The sequence below is a fragment of the Equus asinus genome, chromosome 2 (assembly GCF_041296235.1).
Source record: "Equus asinus isolate D_3611 breed Donkey chromosome 2, EquAss-T2T_v2, whole genome shotgun sequence".
NCBI lineage: Eukaryota > Metazoa > Chordata > Mammalia > Perissodactyla > Equidae > Equus > Equus asinus.
Window position 1 is genome coordinate 32,183,092 of NC_091791.1, and position 14,223 is coordinate 32,197,314.

General features: G+C 55.6%; 1 protein-coding gene across 1 annotated transcript in view; it reads left to right on the forward strand.

The window, feature by feature from the left end:
• Positions 1 to 6,888: 6,888 nt before the first annotated feature.
• Positions 6,889 to 14,223, forward strand: part of SLIT1 (slit guidance ligand 1) — a 184,006-nt gene continuing 176,671 nt past the window's right edge. The window contains exon 1 of the mRNA XM_014868493.3: positions 6,889 to 7,388. Coding sequence (XP_014723979.3) covers positions 7,045 to 7,388 — 344 coding nt within the window. The 5' untranslated portion in view covers positions 6,889 to 7,044. The remainder of the gene's footprint in view (positions 7,389 to 14,223) is intronic.

A 14,223-nucleotide genomic window follows, 5' to 3' on the forward strand; every position in this document is an offset into this window, starting at 1 on the left:
TCCCACCGACGCGACCGGGCTCGGCCCAGCCCCGCCCATCCCCTCCCTCCTGCAGCATCCCGAGAGCATTTCCTGGTAAACGCTCTCCAGCCGGATGCTCTTCCCAGGGAACCCAGCCTGGGCCTGTGCTGACTGCTCCTGGCCGTCTCATTAATGCTCCTAGGATAACACGCAAGGGGCTCCACCTGGCCTCCAGGTCCCTCAGCATCCAGCTGTCTCCCTGCCACCCCACCTCACTGCTCCCTGGGGCCATGTGACTCTTCACTGCCCCGACTCTGGCAGGAGATCTGCCTTCTCCGCACCTCTATTCTTGAGACCCCTCTGCCCCTGAACGACCTCCCTACACTTCAGCGAGAAATAGTTATTCAGCATTTTCCCTGTGCCAGGCCCTCGAGCAGGCACAGGGAACAAGATGGCCGTGAACCTGTCTGCACGGCTCTGCAGCCCAGGAGGGAGGAGAGACATGGATAAACAAGTGATGACAAATGACCAGATGGTGCTCTGAGAGGAGGCGGGGAACCAGGAGATCACATGACAGGGCGGGGCTGACCTAACCCGGGGCAGGGAAGGCTTCCTGGAGGAGGTGCTGCCTGGGATGGGGAGGTCTAAACCAGGGTGAGGAGGACTAAGCCAGACTGAGACCCGGGGCAGGGCGTCTGAGCACAGGGACTGTCCCACACAAAGAGTGTGAGGTGCTTAGTCAAGGAGAGAAGCCCCATAAAGTGTGGCTGGGGCCCCTTCTTCTCTGGCCAGTTTTGGGGCACTTGTCAGAATCTGGTCACTGTTCACTCCTCTCTGCCCAGCACCCTGGGCAGGTTAGAGTACAGAGTATTGTTAAAAACCTCTTACAGACTTCTGTTTCTGTCCAAGACAGAGTAATGGGCTGAATTTACCCTCCCTCCTTCAACATCTAAAAAGCCAGAAACAAATATATGAAACAACTGTTTTCAGACTTTGGAAACTGGTAACGTGGGACGTTGATTCCCTCCAGGGGGAAAGCCTGTGTGGGGAGCACTGTAATTGCCCGGCTACAGCCTGGAGGGAGTTTCCAGGCCATAGAGCGAGAGGGGCACCCAGGTGGAGCCCTGCATGAAGCTGAGTTGCAGAGTCGAAGCTGAGAGTTCAGGAGGCCAAGGGGCGAGAGTCCTCAGGGGAGACGGGAGAGGAAACTTGCACAGACAGAGTAGTCAGGGTTCCGCAGATGGTTCCTCCATGCGGTGCCCCATCCCATCCCCAGGCTTCAGCTGCACGCCAATTGGGGCATGCTGTAAACTGTCTGAATCCAGTGGAAGTTCCAGCCAATGGAGCAACAGAGCAATCCTTCAAGCTTCAATCCTTCAAGAGCTGGGGAGAGTTGGTGTTCACACCAGCCAGAGTCGAAAGCCTCCGAATTCACAGGGCATTGGGTAGAGTATGTTCCCTCAGTAGCGGGGAATTCAGCCCTAGACCACAGGCTATTCTAAGAAAGTTGAAGCAAGCCTCAGAAGGATCAAATTGTTTCCAGGAAACTTGACTCTGTTCCAGAACAAAGCCCAAGATTATTTTTACAAAATGCAAGAATATCCAGCACCCAACAAGGTAAAATCCACAATGTCTGGCATCCAGTGTACAATTACTAGGATACAAAGTGGTGGGAAAATACGACCCATGATGAAGAGAAAAAGCAATCAATCAAAACTGACCCAGAAATGATACAGATAATAGAATTTGTTGATATAGTCATTACAACTACATGCCATATGTGTGAGAAGGTAGAGGGAATCATAACCATGTTAAGAAGCTACATGGAAGATTTAAAAAGACCCAAACAGATCTTCCAGCAATGAGGACCATGATGTCTGAGATAAAAATTGCACCAGACAGGATTAACAGCAGATTAATCACTGCAGAAAAGATAATGAACGTGAAGATGCAGCAATAGAAACTCACCAAGATGAACTGGAGAGAGAAACAAGACTAAGAAACTGAACAGAGCATCAGCGAGCTATGGGGCAACTTCAAATGACCTAAGGTACGTGTAAGTGGGGTCCTCAAAGACAAGAAAGAGAGGAGGGGCCATAAAAAACATTTGAAGAAATAATGGTTGAAAACTTTTCAAACTTGATGAAAACTATGAACAAGATACAAGAAGCCCAATGAACCCCAAGCAAAAATCTGTTATATTCCCACTGCCTGGCTCGCAGTTGACATGATCAATGTTTGATAAATGAATGAGCACCTTGCTCCTGCACAGGCTCCCTTGCCCTGCTCTTTCCCTATCATCTCTTCCTCTTTCTCCCCCTCCTCTCTTTGCTTCTCTCTTGCTCCCAGGGCTTCTCATCTGCCAGAGTTGTCCTGGATGCATGTGGGCTCCATAAAAGCCACTGATCTCAAGTCTAGGAGCTTGGCTCTGCCTCTGGCTTTGTCGCTGAGAGCCTCAAGCAGTCCAGCCTCCTTCAAATTTGAGTCCATCTAGTGGTTTAGAAATTAAAGCTAAAATCTCCTGAGCCCTGCTGGCACAACCTCCCAGGGGTTGCTGCTTTCTCAGTCCCTGCGGGCGTGGTGGGCCCAGGATGGATTGGATGCTGTGTTCCACCCAGGCATGTGGCAGAGCAAGAGCCAGCCTCATTCATGGCTCACCTCTGCAACTGCTTTGCCTTGTGAGGTTAGGCTGGTTGCTTCACTTCTCTGGGCCACCAGCTGTACAGTGGTGTTTGGATTTTGATCATTTCCTAACCCCTTCCCAGCTCTGACATCTTGTGTTTGAAGTGACTATGCACCAGAGTCACACGGCTTCTGTCCCCTCCGCTCCAGGCTCCCCTTCACTCCCCCTGTGGCTGTCTTTCTCTTTGATGCATCTCCTCCTTGCGTGTGTGGAAACTGTAGAGGAGGGAGGCAGGCAGGCCCCAGACCCTTTGTCCCTGCCAGGCCCCTTCCTTCAATGGCTCCCCAGAGTTTTCAGGTCCAAGTTCAAACTCATTAACTCAGCACACCCGGCCTTGATTCTCAGAGCACGGTCTCTGGAACCACCAGCATTAGAACCGCACTGCCTCCCCGACATGCTAACAGGGAAAACTCTGATTAAGAAGGTCTGGGAGGGGTCCTAGGAATTGGCCTCTATAATAAGCACCCCAGGGGATTAAACAAAAATGTATTGGTGGTGATGGAGGGTTAGGTCATACTACATGGGTAAACAGATCCAAACAGTAGAAAAAAACCCGTGTGCTGAAATTGTCCCCCTGCCACCACTCAGGCCCCTCCCTGGAAGCAACCACAGTCACTGGGTCCAGAGAGAGTGCATTCAGAGCACATATGTACAGAGGCAAGCTCTTGAGCACAGGGACAGGCCAGGGCGTCCTGCAAGCCCAGTAAAGCCAGAGAACGCTGCACCAGGGCCTCTGGGATGTGCCCGATCACCTCTCCGACCTCTGCCAGCACCCTCACTTGAAGCCCCTGCCCCGCTGCAGCCTTGCTGAACTTGCCACGGCTCAGCCGCTGCGGATGCTGCTGCCGCCGTCAATGTGCATGACCTCATGTGGTTCTCTGCCCAGAAAGTCTTTCTTCCTGTTTTGCTGCCTGGCCAATGCCTATTTATCCTTCAAGACTCAGCTCAAGTGCCTCTTCTTCCAGGGAGGCTTCTAGCTGTACCCTGTGCCCCACACTCTGGCTTCTCGGCGATTCCACACTCCCTGTTACCAAACGGGTCATGCTGAGTGGGCTTTCCTCTTTCTCTTCCTTCACTGGACTGTCAGCTCGCTGTGCTGCTAGGGGCCTTCTTGTTCCCTCTTGAGTTGCTGAGTCCCAGTACAGCATACATAGTACATAGATGCTCAGTAAATGGTGGTTAATGGATACCTAGACAGCAGGCATTCTGGCTCATTCTTGCCCTTTTCATTTTAGAAATCCAAACCACAGTGAGCCTCTCCACCTTCTTGTGCTCCAGAAGGGGCTGGTGGAGGCGGAGGAGAGGACTCTGTGTGGAAGGCCAGAGAGAGGACACTCTCTCCCAGAGTCACAGGCAGGAGGTGGCCCTCGACTCCTGAGCATGCACGGCTGAGGGGACTCAGAGGACGCTCACATCGCTGGGATGGGGAGACCCAGCCCTAAGTTTCTTTTTGGCAGCTTGCCCTGCCGGTGGCCGGTGGGCAGAGCCGGGCTTGGCAGAGCATTTCTGGCAGAAGCAGGGTGACAGGCCTGCCTCCTCCCAACCCGTGCTGGGGGAGCAGGTGGCCCGGCTGTAGGGAGGGGGTAGGGAGATCCAACAGTGGGAGGGGCATGGGAGAGGAAACTGAAAAAGCAGAGTGGGGGCTGGGGGTGTGTGGCTGGCCTGGCAGTTGTTTAAGGAGTAAATGTGCTGGGAACGCTAATGAGCTGCGTTCATTCACGGCGAGCTGCTTCCCGAATTGGGGAGCCGCCCAGGCTCTGGGCTGGAGGAACTGGGGATGGGAACCAAGTTGGGGAGCTGCCTGGCTGCTGGGGTAGGGCCTCCCATGACGGGCTGGCGGGGGGGGGTCTCTGTCCTGGGTCTGAGGGGGCCCTCCTTCCTTCCCCCCTTTAAAGGAAAGGCCAGGCCTTGCCAGGGGTGACAATTTGGCTCAAGGCCTTCTTGGGATTCACCATCCTGGATAGTCTGGAAGCTTCTAGGGCCGCGGCTGGCTCTCAGGAGCCACAGGCAGCGGTGATCTTGCAGCCCCCTGCCTGCTCCCACCCCTTCTCCACACTACTCTGAAGCCCCCAGGGCATGTCGCCCAGTTAATCAACACCCCTTCTTCCCCACATGGGTCCTGGCTTCCGAGGAGCCTCCGAGGTCATGGGGCCAGGGAGGCACCGCTGGAGCAGAAGGTTGGAGAACAGACATCTTCGACAGTCTGAGTGCCGCCTGTGGCAGGCCTACTAAGCGCCAGGTGCTGGGTTAAGTGCCAAAGGGAGGAAGTGAGGAAGCCATGGGTTGGGGGTGGCAGGCTCTGCCTCAGGAGGAGAGTCAGAGAAGGAGCCACATGCGTAAACAGAGCTCCAGCTAAGAGGGGTAAACAAAGCGCCGGGGCCGCTCCGAGGCAGGAGGGCTTAACTCTACCCAAGGCAGCTGGGGTTGGGGGAGTGGGGAGAAAGGGGGGCTGAGCACCCAGGGAGGAGGATAGGGAATTTGAGGGAGAGGGGTAAGCAGGCTCCTGCAGACCACAGACCTCTGGCTGGTCTGTGGAAAAATTCTCTAAGATGACATCTGGGGACCCCTGAGAAAGCTGCTTCTCCCTGGATCGTCACTGAATTGATGCTGAAGGACCTGAGGCCCTGGAAGGAGGTCATGGACAGGAGTGTATGAAGACTTTCAAAAGAGCCATCAAAAGCTCATAACACCAGGCACATTAGTTGTGACATCCTGGCCGCAGTTCTATCTGTGCTATGACAGCGGAGACACCGTAAAATTTTCATCAAGATGGAAAATAAAAACAAAGAAAAACCCTGAGCGTTTTGGTACCTGGTGGGTGACAAGGCTCTAACCTTGTGGAGCCTGTCAATGCCGCACCATCGCTTCCCACAAACTGGGTCCTGCTGTGCCCACCCTGGCACCTTGTGGACCAGCTGCCTTTCTCTCTGGTTTCTCCCTAGGGGAAACCCGGGCTGTCAGCTCCTCTGAGGGGAGGTGCTTCTTGAGGGGCTCAACTGTTTCTTCTCACCAGGCTGTCGGAAGCCTGGAATCAGGGCCCCGGCTGATGGACAAAGGATGTCTGGGTTGTCCGGAGCACAGCAGGCCACCGCTGTCCTCGATCTGGAGGAGGTCCTTATCTTTTCTGGGTTGAGGATAATTCTTCCCAGCCCTGGATTTCCCATTCACTCTCATGGCCACACCTGCCTTCGTGTGAGAAAAGTCCCTGCCCAAACGAGTGTAAGTTCAGGGTCTGATGTGGGGACCTGGGGTGCTTCTCTCCCCAGCGGGCCACCCAGCCCTTTTGCAGCCCTCTCTGCAGTCCTTTGATAACAGGACGGAATAGTCGTTTTCTTCTGTTTGGACCTGTCAGAAATGGAAGACTGCTGGCGAGAGAGGGGGAAGAGTGGCTGTGTTTGCAACTTCCACTGATACCCTGCTCCCCACCACCTGGGAAGCCAGCAGAGCCCAACGGTTAGAAATAACATCTCCCACTGTGCAAATGGCCAAATCAGGGCCATTCTCATTCTGGGTGCAGCTAGCTTCGTCGTTCCCCTCGGAGGAGTGGGGTTGCTGCCATCTTGGCGGAGACTGTGTTGAGGGAGGGGAGGAGAAATACTTGGCCTAGGGCTTTCATGTTCCCCACCCCGCCACCCCTGGCTCCAACCTCGAGGTCCCAAGCTAAGTAAGGTAGGTGGCTTGGAGACAGCCGCCCGGGGCACGGAGCTTCCTTTCATCAAGAATTGACAAAGCAAGTCTGATGGGGCTTGGTAGCTGGTACTGCCGTCGGAGAGAGCCTGTCTGTGACCAGCGGTGCAAGCGGCAAAATAAGATGCCGTCCCCCTTCTGGACCAGCAGCTGAGGCTGCGGGTGCCGGGTGCGTGCGTCTAAGTGTGCGCATCCTCGCCGTGTGTGTGTGTGTGTGTGTGTGTGTGTGTGTGTGTGTGTGTCTCGCTGGGACACGGCAGGCCGAACCTTGCCCCTCCTCCCCCCTGCGGCAGCCCCCTGACCGCAGCCCCCTGCTCCTCGGAGGTTCCACCTTTGAAACTGTACTCTGCTCCCAGCAGCCGCCGAGTGGTGGTCGGGAGGCGGGGGCGGGGGCGGGGGCGGGGGCGGAGGGGTGTGTGTGGGGAGGAGGGCGGGGAGGAGTCTGGCCCTGGATGTGTGCTTTTCGATTGATGGATGACTGCCGGGTGGGAGTGAGCGTGCGGGTGTGAGAGTGTGTGATTGTACGTGTGTGTGTGCGCGCGGGGTGCGTGCGTGCGCGGGGCCTGCCCATTTTCCTCCTCGCAGCAGTCAGTTGGGAGCTGGAGGGAGGGAGGGAGACGCAGCCGGAGAGAAACCGGAGAGGAGCCGAGCGCCCTCAGCCTAAGGCGCCCTCCCTGCGTCCGCGCACAGGCGCCGTCGCTTGGAGGAGCAAGATGCCTCCCAGCCCGCAAGGGCGCAGCGCGCAAGCCCGCGGTCTCTTCGGTGGCTCTGCCCCGGGACCGCACCTGGAGGCCTCCCCGGACGGGGATGGTAAGCGGCTGCCGCCGTCTGGCACGCGAGCGGGACGCGGTGAGGGCACCATGGCTCTGACGCCCCGGAGGGGGCCCTCGGCGGGGCTGGCTTGGCCCGAGCTCTGGCTGCTGCTGTGGGCAGCCGCGTGGCGCCTGGGTGCCACGGCGTGCCCCGCCCTCTGCACCTGCACTGGCACCACGGTGGATTGCCACGGCACGGGGCTGCAGGCCATCCCCAAGAACATCCCACGGAACACCGAGCGCCTGTGAGTATGGCCCCCAACCTCGGCCCACAGGGGGCCCCAGGTTGCCCTCCCACCCCGACGCAATTCAGGGCTGGGGGTGGAGGGGGCAGGACCGTGGGGTCCGGGCTCGGCAGCCAAGAGACGCGTCAGTGCCTGCCAGGGTCCTTGTCGAGCCAGGAGCCAGGAGCGCGACTGTTTCCCTTTCCCGGGATTCAAAGGGCCCTCGATGGGGCTGTCAGCTCCCATCCTCACACCTGCACCCTGCGCTCAGCACCGGCAGGCCCTTCCCACTGCGCCAGCACTTTATTCCTCCAGGGTGCCTGTGAATTGGTGCCAGCAAGCCTTCCTGGCACCCGAGGGGGAAGCTCCTCGCACTCGCCAGGCGCTGTCTCCTTCTGAGCCCACGAGGCTGGGGCTGTGTTCTGCGTGGGAGGTGTGGATTTGGCTCTGAGGGCTTGCAGGCTGGTGATGGGCAGCAGGATGGGATGGAGTTGAAGTTTCTAGTCTCCTGCTTCCTCCCCTTTGTTTGCCCCAGAGCCTTAAGAATTCTTCCCCTGCGGATGCCACGCATTGGTCCTCTGCCTCACATCCAGCCATCCCCAACCCAGGCAGACAATGGGACCTGAGGGAGTTGGGTTTGGGGCTTGGGGTATGTTACAATCAGTGTCCAGAGAGGGGTAGGTGTGACCTGGACCCGGAGCTCCAGGAATAATGCCAAGAGGTCAGGAGCTTGGAGTGGGAGACAGTAAGTTAAAGATATTGACCATGAAAAGTCTTAAAAAACATCATTTCTCTTCCCCTGTTCTCTCTCACTTCTAAATTGGATAAGGAAACTTGGCCCTTTCTAGACCCGCTGAGCTTTGGAGGGTGTGTGTGGGGGTGGTTAGCGTGTGTTTATAGACCTATATAATTTGTTTTCCGAGATTCTCCTGCAGAATGTGTGTCTGTGAATTTCTAGTATCTGTGGTGTCACCTCAGCAGTGCGAGGCCGTGAGTCCCTGTGCATGGGCAGAGCGTGTAGATTTTTGGTCACATGCAGGCCCTTTGTGCTGCTTGCAGAGGTGGCTGCCTCCGGAGATTTTTGAACTGGACTTTGGAAAAGGCTGCTCGTTCCTTTGAAACCTGCCTCCTCCTCCCCACACTCCTGGGCCACTGCAGTGGCTCTCGGGAAAGGTGTACATATTTTGATAACTTTTGAGTACATTTCCATGGCTCCCAGCTGGTCAGAGGCAGAAATCTGACCCTGGGGAGAGCTGTCTCCTGGATCAAACTCTGTACCAAGGTCGGCAATTAGTGAGCACACATTTGCCCCAGACTATTCTTGGCTGAGTCTGGAAAAATTCCCATGGAGGTTTCAGAGAATTTGCAATCTAGACGCAATCTAGATGGCAATCGGTGTGTGTGTGTGAGCGTGTGTGAGTGCGTGTGTGTTGTGGGGCTGGGGAAAGATGCTGGCATGGGGACAGGTCGGACGGCACCCTGTTTCCTTGGGGCAGCCTGTGCATTATCCTGTGTGGCCCTGGAGAGGGTCTGAGTGTCAGGATCCATCCAGAGAGCCCCTGTTGCAGGTCACCCTCCACACCTGTTCCTCCTCTCTGTTCCTTTGCCTGTGCACTGGGCATTTCTCCTGCAGCTGCTGCCCTAGGAGCAGCCTGGGTCTGAGACGCATTAGCCCCTCTCCTTTGCTTTTGGATCTGAATCTTGAAGTCACGTTGTTCCTTGTTCTCTCTCCACCTTTAGTTTTGAGAACAGTGTCTGTCTGACTTTCGTGAACTCTTGAGCTCTTTTGCAATCACGGTGAGGTGGGAGTATAATTTCCTACTGCAGAGGAAAGAGTTAGGGCTCCGGTTGCCTAGATTGGAGCCTCAGCTCAGTTAGTTATTTGCTGTGTGACTTTGGGTAAGTTACTTAACTTCTCTGAGCCTTAGTTGCTTTCCATCAGGGGCTGTTGATAGGTCAGTTCTCTGGTTCTTGTGAGGACCGAAGATAACAGAAAGGAAATGTCTGGTACATTATGATGCTTGCTAAATGAGAGCTATTGTTGTGATACGATCAGGAGAAGATTCTCTTTATTGCAAATATTACAGAGCCTGGAACTGCCCTGGGTGCTGATGCTCCAGCCGGGAGTGAGCGAGTGCCTGCGCTCAGGGATGTACAGTTGAGAGGACCGGCAGGGGATACCTAACCGTAAGCTCTTAGGAGAGGGCCAGGCCGGCAGTGTGATGGGGCTGTGGGGGGCACATTGGGCTAAGAAGCCCTTTTCTGGAGTAGAGGGGCTTCTCAGAGGATGGACCATTGTATCAGGCACTTTGGGACCCGACAGTGGTTGGGTCGGATTTTGCCAAGCAGAGAGGGCAGGCAGCCCAGACAGAGGGGACGCAGGAGCAAAAGGCCTGTGGGTATGAGCATGCCTGTCCTCATGGGCAGCTGGCCCAGCTTGGCCCCAGGCTGGAACATGCTGGTCCGGTGGGAGGTGACGGGACGCGAGGCTGGGAAGGTGGGAAGGGTCAGGAAGCCCTTTCTCTCTCTCTGATTCTTCCTTTGGGGGTTTCAGGGTTGGACTCCAGGGGGGAGTTATTACGGGCAGAGCGGGAGGACGTCCGATCTTTGCTGTGTGCACAACTTCTCGGATTGGCAATGATGTAGAGACGAGGGAGCCTGCCTTTTCAGCAGGCAGGCCTCGAAAGAGCCATTTGAAGACGAAAAGAACATCCTGAAAAGCGGCCTTGGTGAGAGCCGGGCGGGGTCAGAATAACGGTGGCAAACGCTCTCTCTAATCAATATGGGTGTCGTGCAGCATCAGAGCCTGGACCGGCGGCTCCTTCTGAGGCTGTGAAATTTTTATGGACTGCAGCTGTGCAGCCGCCTTTTGTCCTCTGGGCAGTTTCTGCGGCAGCCCATGAGCCCCGGCAACTTTATGATCATGTGTTCCATAACTCTGGGTCCAGCCCTGTCCCCTCAAGTGGGAAGAAATTGTCATTGGTTTGCTACGGACCTTCTGGGAACGGGCTGTGCAGGCCCCAGAGCTGGTGAGGAAATTGGTTCAGCCAGACGGGCTGTGGGGCTGGTGGGCCAGGTGGGGAAGGGATGCTGAATAATTCACGGCAATGGAAGGCCTCTGGAAGCTTCCTCTCTTCGTAGGGCCAGGCTCAGAGGGATCCGGCCATGGCCACTATTAATTGGCTTTTCTCCCACTCAAGGACATTGACTTTCAGTTGGATTTTTTTTTTAATTAAAAAAATCTTTTGGACTAGAGTGTCCAGGAGAGAGTGATGACACAGTGCGGGATGTGGGGACACTGCTTCTGCCCTCCGCCCTGGGCACTTGTATTCTAGGCCTGCTGCAGATTCCCCTTTGGGTACAGGTGCAGAGAGGGGAGAGGCGGGGAAGGGCCCTGAGAAGGCCCATGGCTTCCGTTTGCCCCCAGGCCCACCTAGCACGTTCTGCTGCTCATCAGGCCATGGGGTTCCGCTCTCTTGTGTTCCTCGATATGTCCCCTTGTCTCCTGGCCAGTTTGCCCACTGCCCTACCTCCCTGGCCCCTGCAGGGGCCTGAAGGGCCTGTGTCTTCTCCTGGCTTGGCCCTCTGAGTCTGGAGGCTGCATTCCACAGGGCTGGGTGGTCGTGCCCAAGGAAGACTGCCCAGGGCACCCTGGGCTGATTGGGAGCCTGTTTGGAATTCCAAATAACAATTAGATGGTGGCTGTGGTGAGAAGGGTCAGGGGGCCAGACCGAAGCCATGTCTGCCAGCGGGGCTTGGCCAGCCTGAGCTCTCTGAGCAGGGCACTGTGGTCACCTACAGCGGAGACCTGCACGCTGCAGGGAGCATTGCCCCCTGGCGGGGCTGGGTCTCCAGTATCAGGTGCACGGGGCTTATTGCTGGGCTCTGAATGACTGGTGGTAGGGCCCCAGCGCTGTCACTCCATCTGCTCTGAGACCGTGTCCCCATGGATAAAAGGGCACAATGACAGCTTTGCAGGTTGATGGCAAGGATTAAGTGAGTGAATGCGTGTAGAGGGTCTGGTGGCATGCTTGGTGCATGGCTGGTGTTCTCCTGTCCCACGGCCTCTGGGGATAGTCACACTTACTACTGTATAGGGCCTTTGCCAGGATTCACTCACGCTATGTATGTGAAAACGCTATGCTTTCTAATTCAATTAGATGATGTTATTATTTTTATTATTTGAGGAGATGGAGTTAAGGGTTTAGGGGTTCAAGCGGGACAGGAGAGTAAGCATTTGAGTGGTGGCCACAATGCAGGCTGCTCTCCTGGGTCTGGCTGCTCAGGGGGGCTCCATCCCTGTACCTGGGCATCTTGGCACCACATCCTGGAGTTTGGAGACGGAGCAGGGCGGTGCTGTGCAGGGTCTTTCTGCAGGGGGGACCGCGTGATGGCATGGCTCTGGAACCAGATGGCCTGGGTTTTGCGTCCTGTTCTGCCACTCAGCAGCTGGGAGGACCTGGGGCCAGTTCTGGGGTTTCATTCACTCATTCAACAGATAGCTATCTATTGAACATCTGCATCGTGTGGAATGAATAGTGCCAGACGGAACCTGAAACCCCCTCCCTGAGTGTTAGTCCAGCAGGGGAGATAGCAATGAATGACAATATGAACGTAAACGCATAATTGCAACTGGGATAAGTGCTCTGGAGGCAAGTGTGACTTTTCGGACCCCATTTCTTTGCCTGTAAAGTGGGGATGATGACAGGACCTGCTTCCAAGTGTGGTGGTGAAGATTAAATGCGGTAATGCTGGGAGAGGCACTCTGGGCCTGGCACACAGCAAGTGACCAAGAAATGGTAGTGTTATTATGGTTATTAAGGTGACAGAATTGCAGGGATGTGAAAGGAGCTTGGGCACCACTCAGTGCTGGATCCCAGGGTGGCCCTGCTCTCTCCTCCATCACCGGCAGCCACCGGTGCTCCGCATCCCCTGGGCACCCTGGAGCCCGCGGAGTTGGGGCTGCCCCTTCCGGGTGCCCCCTCGCCGGGCCGGGGGCGGGGGGCGGGGTGGGGGTGGGGGGCTGTGGCGGCCCAGGCTGCGCGAGGCTGCCGGCAGGGGCGCCGTGCTCCTTTGGGGCCGGGAGAGGGGCGGCGGGGCCAGGCAGCTCCTGCCTTGCTGGGAGCAGACGGGAGCTTGGCGGAGTTGCCGCCTCCAGTTCTGTGCCGGCTTAGCAGCTCGGCGGGGCTCTCGCTTAATGGGATTTTCTTCCCAAATGCTGTAATTATCGCCATACAAATACTTATTACCCGGAGCAGATGACGGCCGGGCCTTGGGCGGCAGCCAGGGAGCTGGGCTGTGGTGGGCGGGGGCGGAATTGGCTCTCTTTTCGATGGCGCTCGAGCCCCCCTCCTCCTCCCTCTGGAAGCCAGCCTGTGGCGGACAAACAGCTGTTGGGCACCTGCCGCGGGCGGAGTGTCGAGAAAGGTCCTCGGGGAGCTCGCGGCCTGGTCGGAGAGAAAGGTCCGCCTGCAAAGGAACAGATGTGTGAGGACGTCTGTGGGGCCGGAGACACCCCGGCAGCCGGCGCAGGCTTTGGTGTGAGAACGGCGCGGTTTGAATCCTGGCTCCATCCACTCCCACCTGAGAGATCTGGGCCGGCTCACTTGTGACTCGATTTCCTTGTCTGTCAAATGGGGCCACCGATAGGACTTACCTGCACCTACCTCGGAGGGCTGTGAGTGCAAATGAAATACAGAAGTTTGCGCCTTATCCGCGGTTTCGCTTTCCTCGGTTTCAGTGGTAATCAACCAGTCTGAAAATATTAAATAGAAAATTCCAGAAATAAACAATTCCTACGTTTTAAATTGCTTGCCATTCTGAGCAGCATGAAGAAATCTCCTGCTGTCTCACTCTGTCCTGCCCTGGACGTGAGTCATCCCTTTGTCCAGCGTATCCACGCTGTATTCGCTATCTGCCCATTAGTCCCTCTGCCCGCTCCATTATCAGATCGACGGTCACGATATCGCAGTGCTTGTGTTCAAGTCACCCTTATTTTACTTACTAATGGCCCCAAAGTGCAAGAGCAGTGATGCTGGCAATTCTCATAAACCAAAGAGAAGCCTTAGAGTGCTTCCTTTAAGTTGAAAAGTTGGAAGTTTTTGACTTAACAAGAAGAGAAAAAAAATCATATGCTGAGTTTACTAAGATGTACGGTAAGAACAAATCTCCTGTCTGTGAAATTTGAAGGAAAAAGAAATTCGTGCTAGTTTTGCTGTTGCATCTCAAATATGTATGTATAGGAAAAAAACGTAGTGAATTTAGGATTTGGTACTGTCTTCAGTTTCAGGCCTCCACTGGGGGGTCTTGGAACACATCCCTTGGATGAGGGGGGACTGCTGTATTCCGTGTAACGCAGTGTGTACATATGTAAGTGTAACGCGTATTCCATTTGTAATACATATTCCAAGTGCCTGGACTAATGTCTGGCAGGTAGGAAGTGCCCCATTGTCCTTAGAGAGGAGGAGATGGGAGTAAAGATCAGGAGTCGGATCCCTGCGGTGACTGGGGAGGTGGGTTTACATGGGGCCTTGACGTTGTGCGTGGCTTAGGTAAGGAGAGAGGCGAAGCGAGGGTAAGGGGACCTGAGGGCCTTCAGAAGGGGGTGCCGTATGTTTGGGAAAAAGAGTGAGGAGTAGACCCAGCTGAGGGGTGAACATCTGTGTTGCTGAGTTCTGAGAGGCGATTGCAGAAATGGCTGGACACTGGGCCATGGGGCTGGGAAATGGGGAGCCATCAGAGGGGGTGTGTGTAAAACTTTTTATTATTATTCAATGATGTTTACTAAATCTACAGAGTTGTGCAAACATCGCCACAATCCAATTTTAGAATATTTTCGTCATCCAAAAAGATCTCT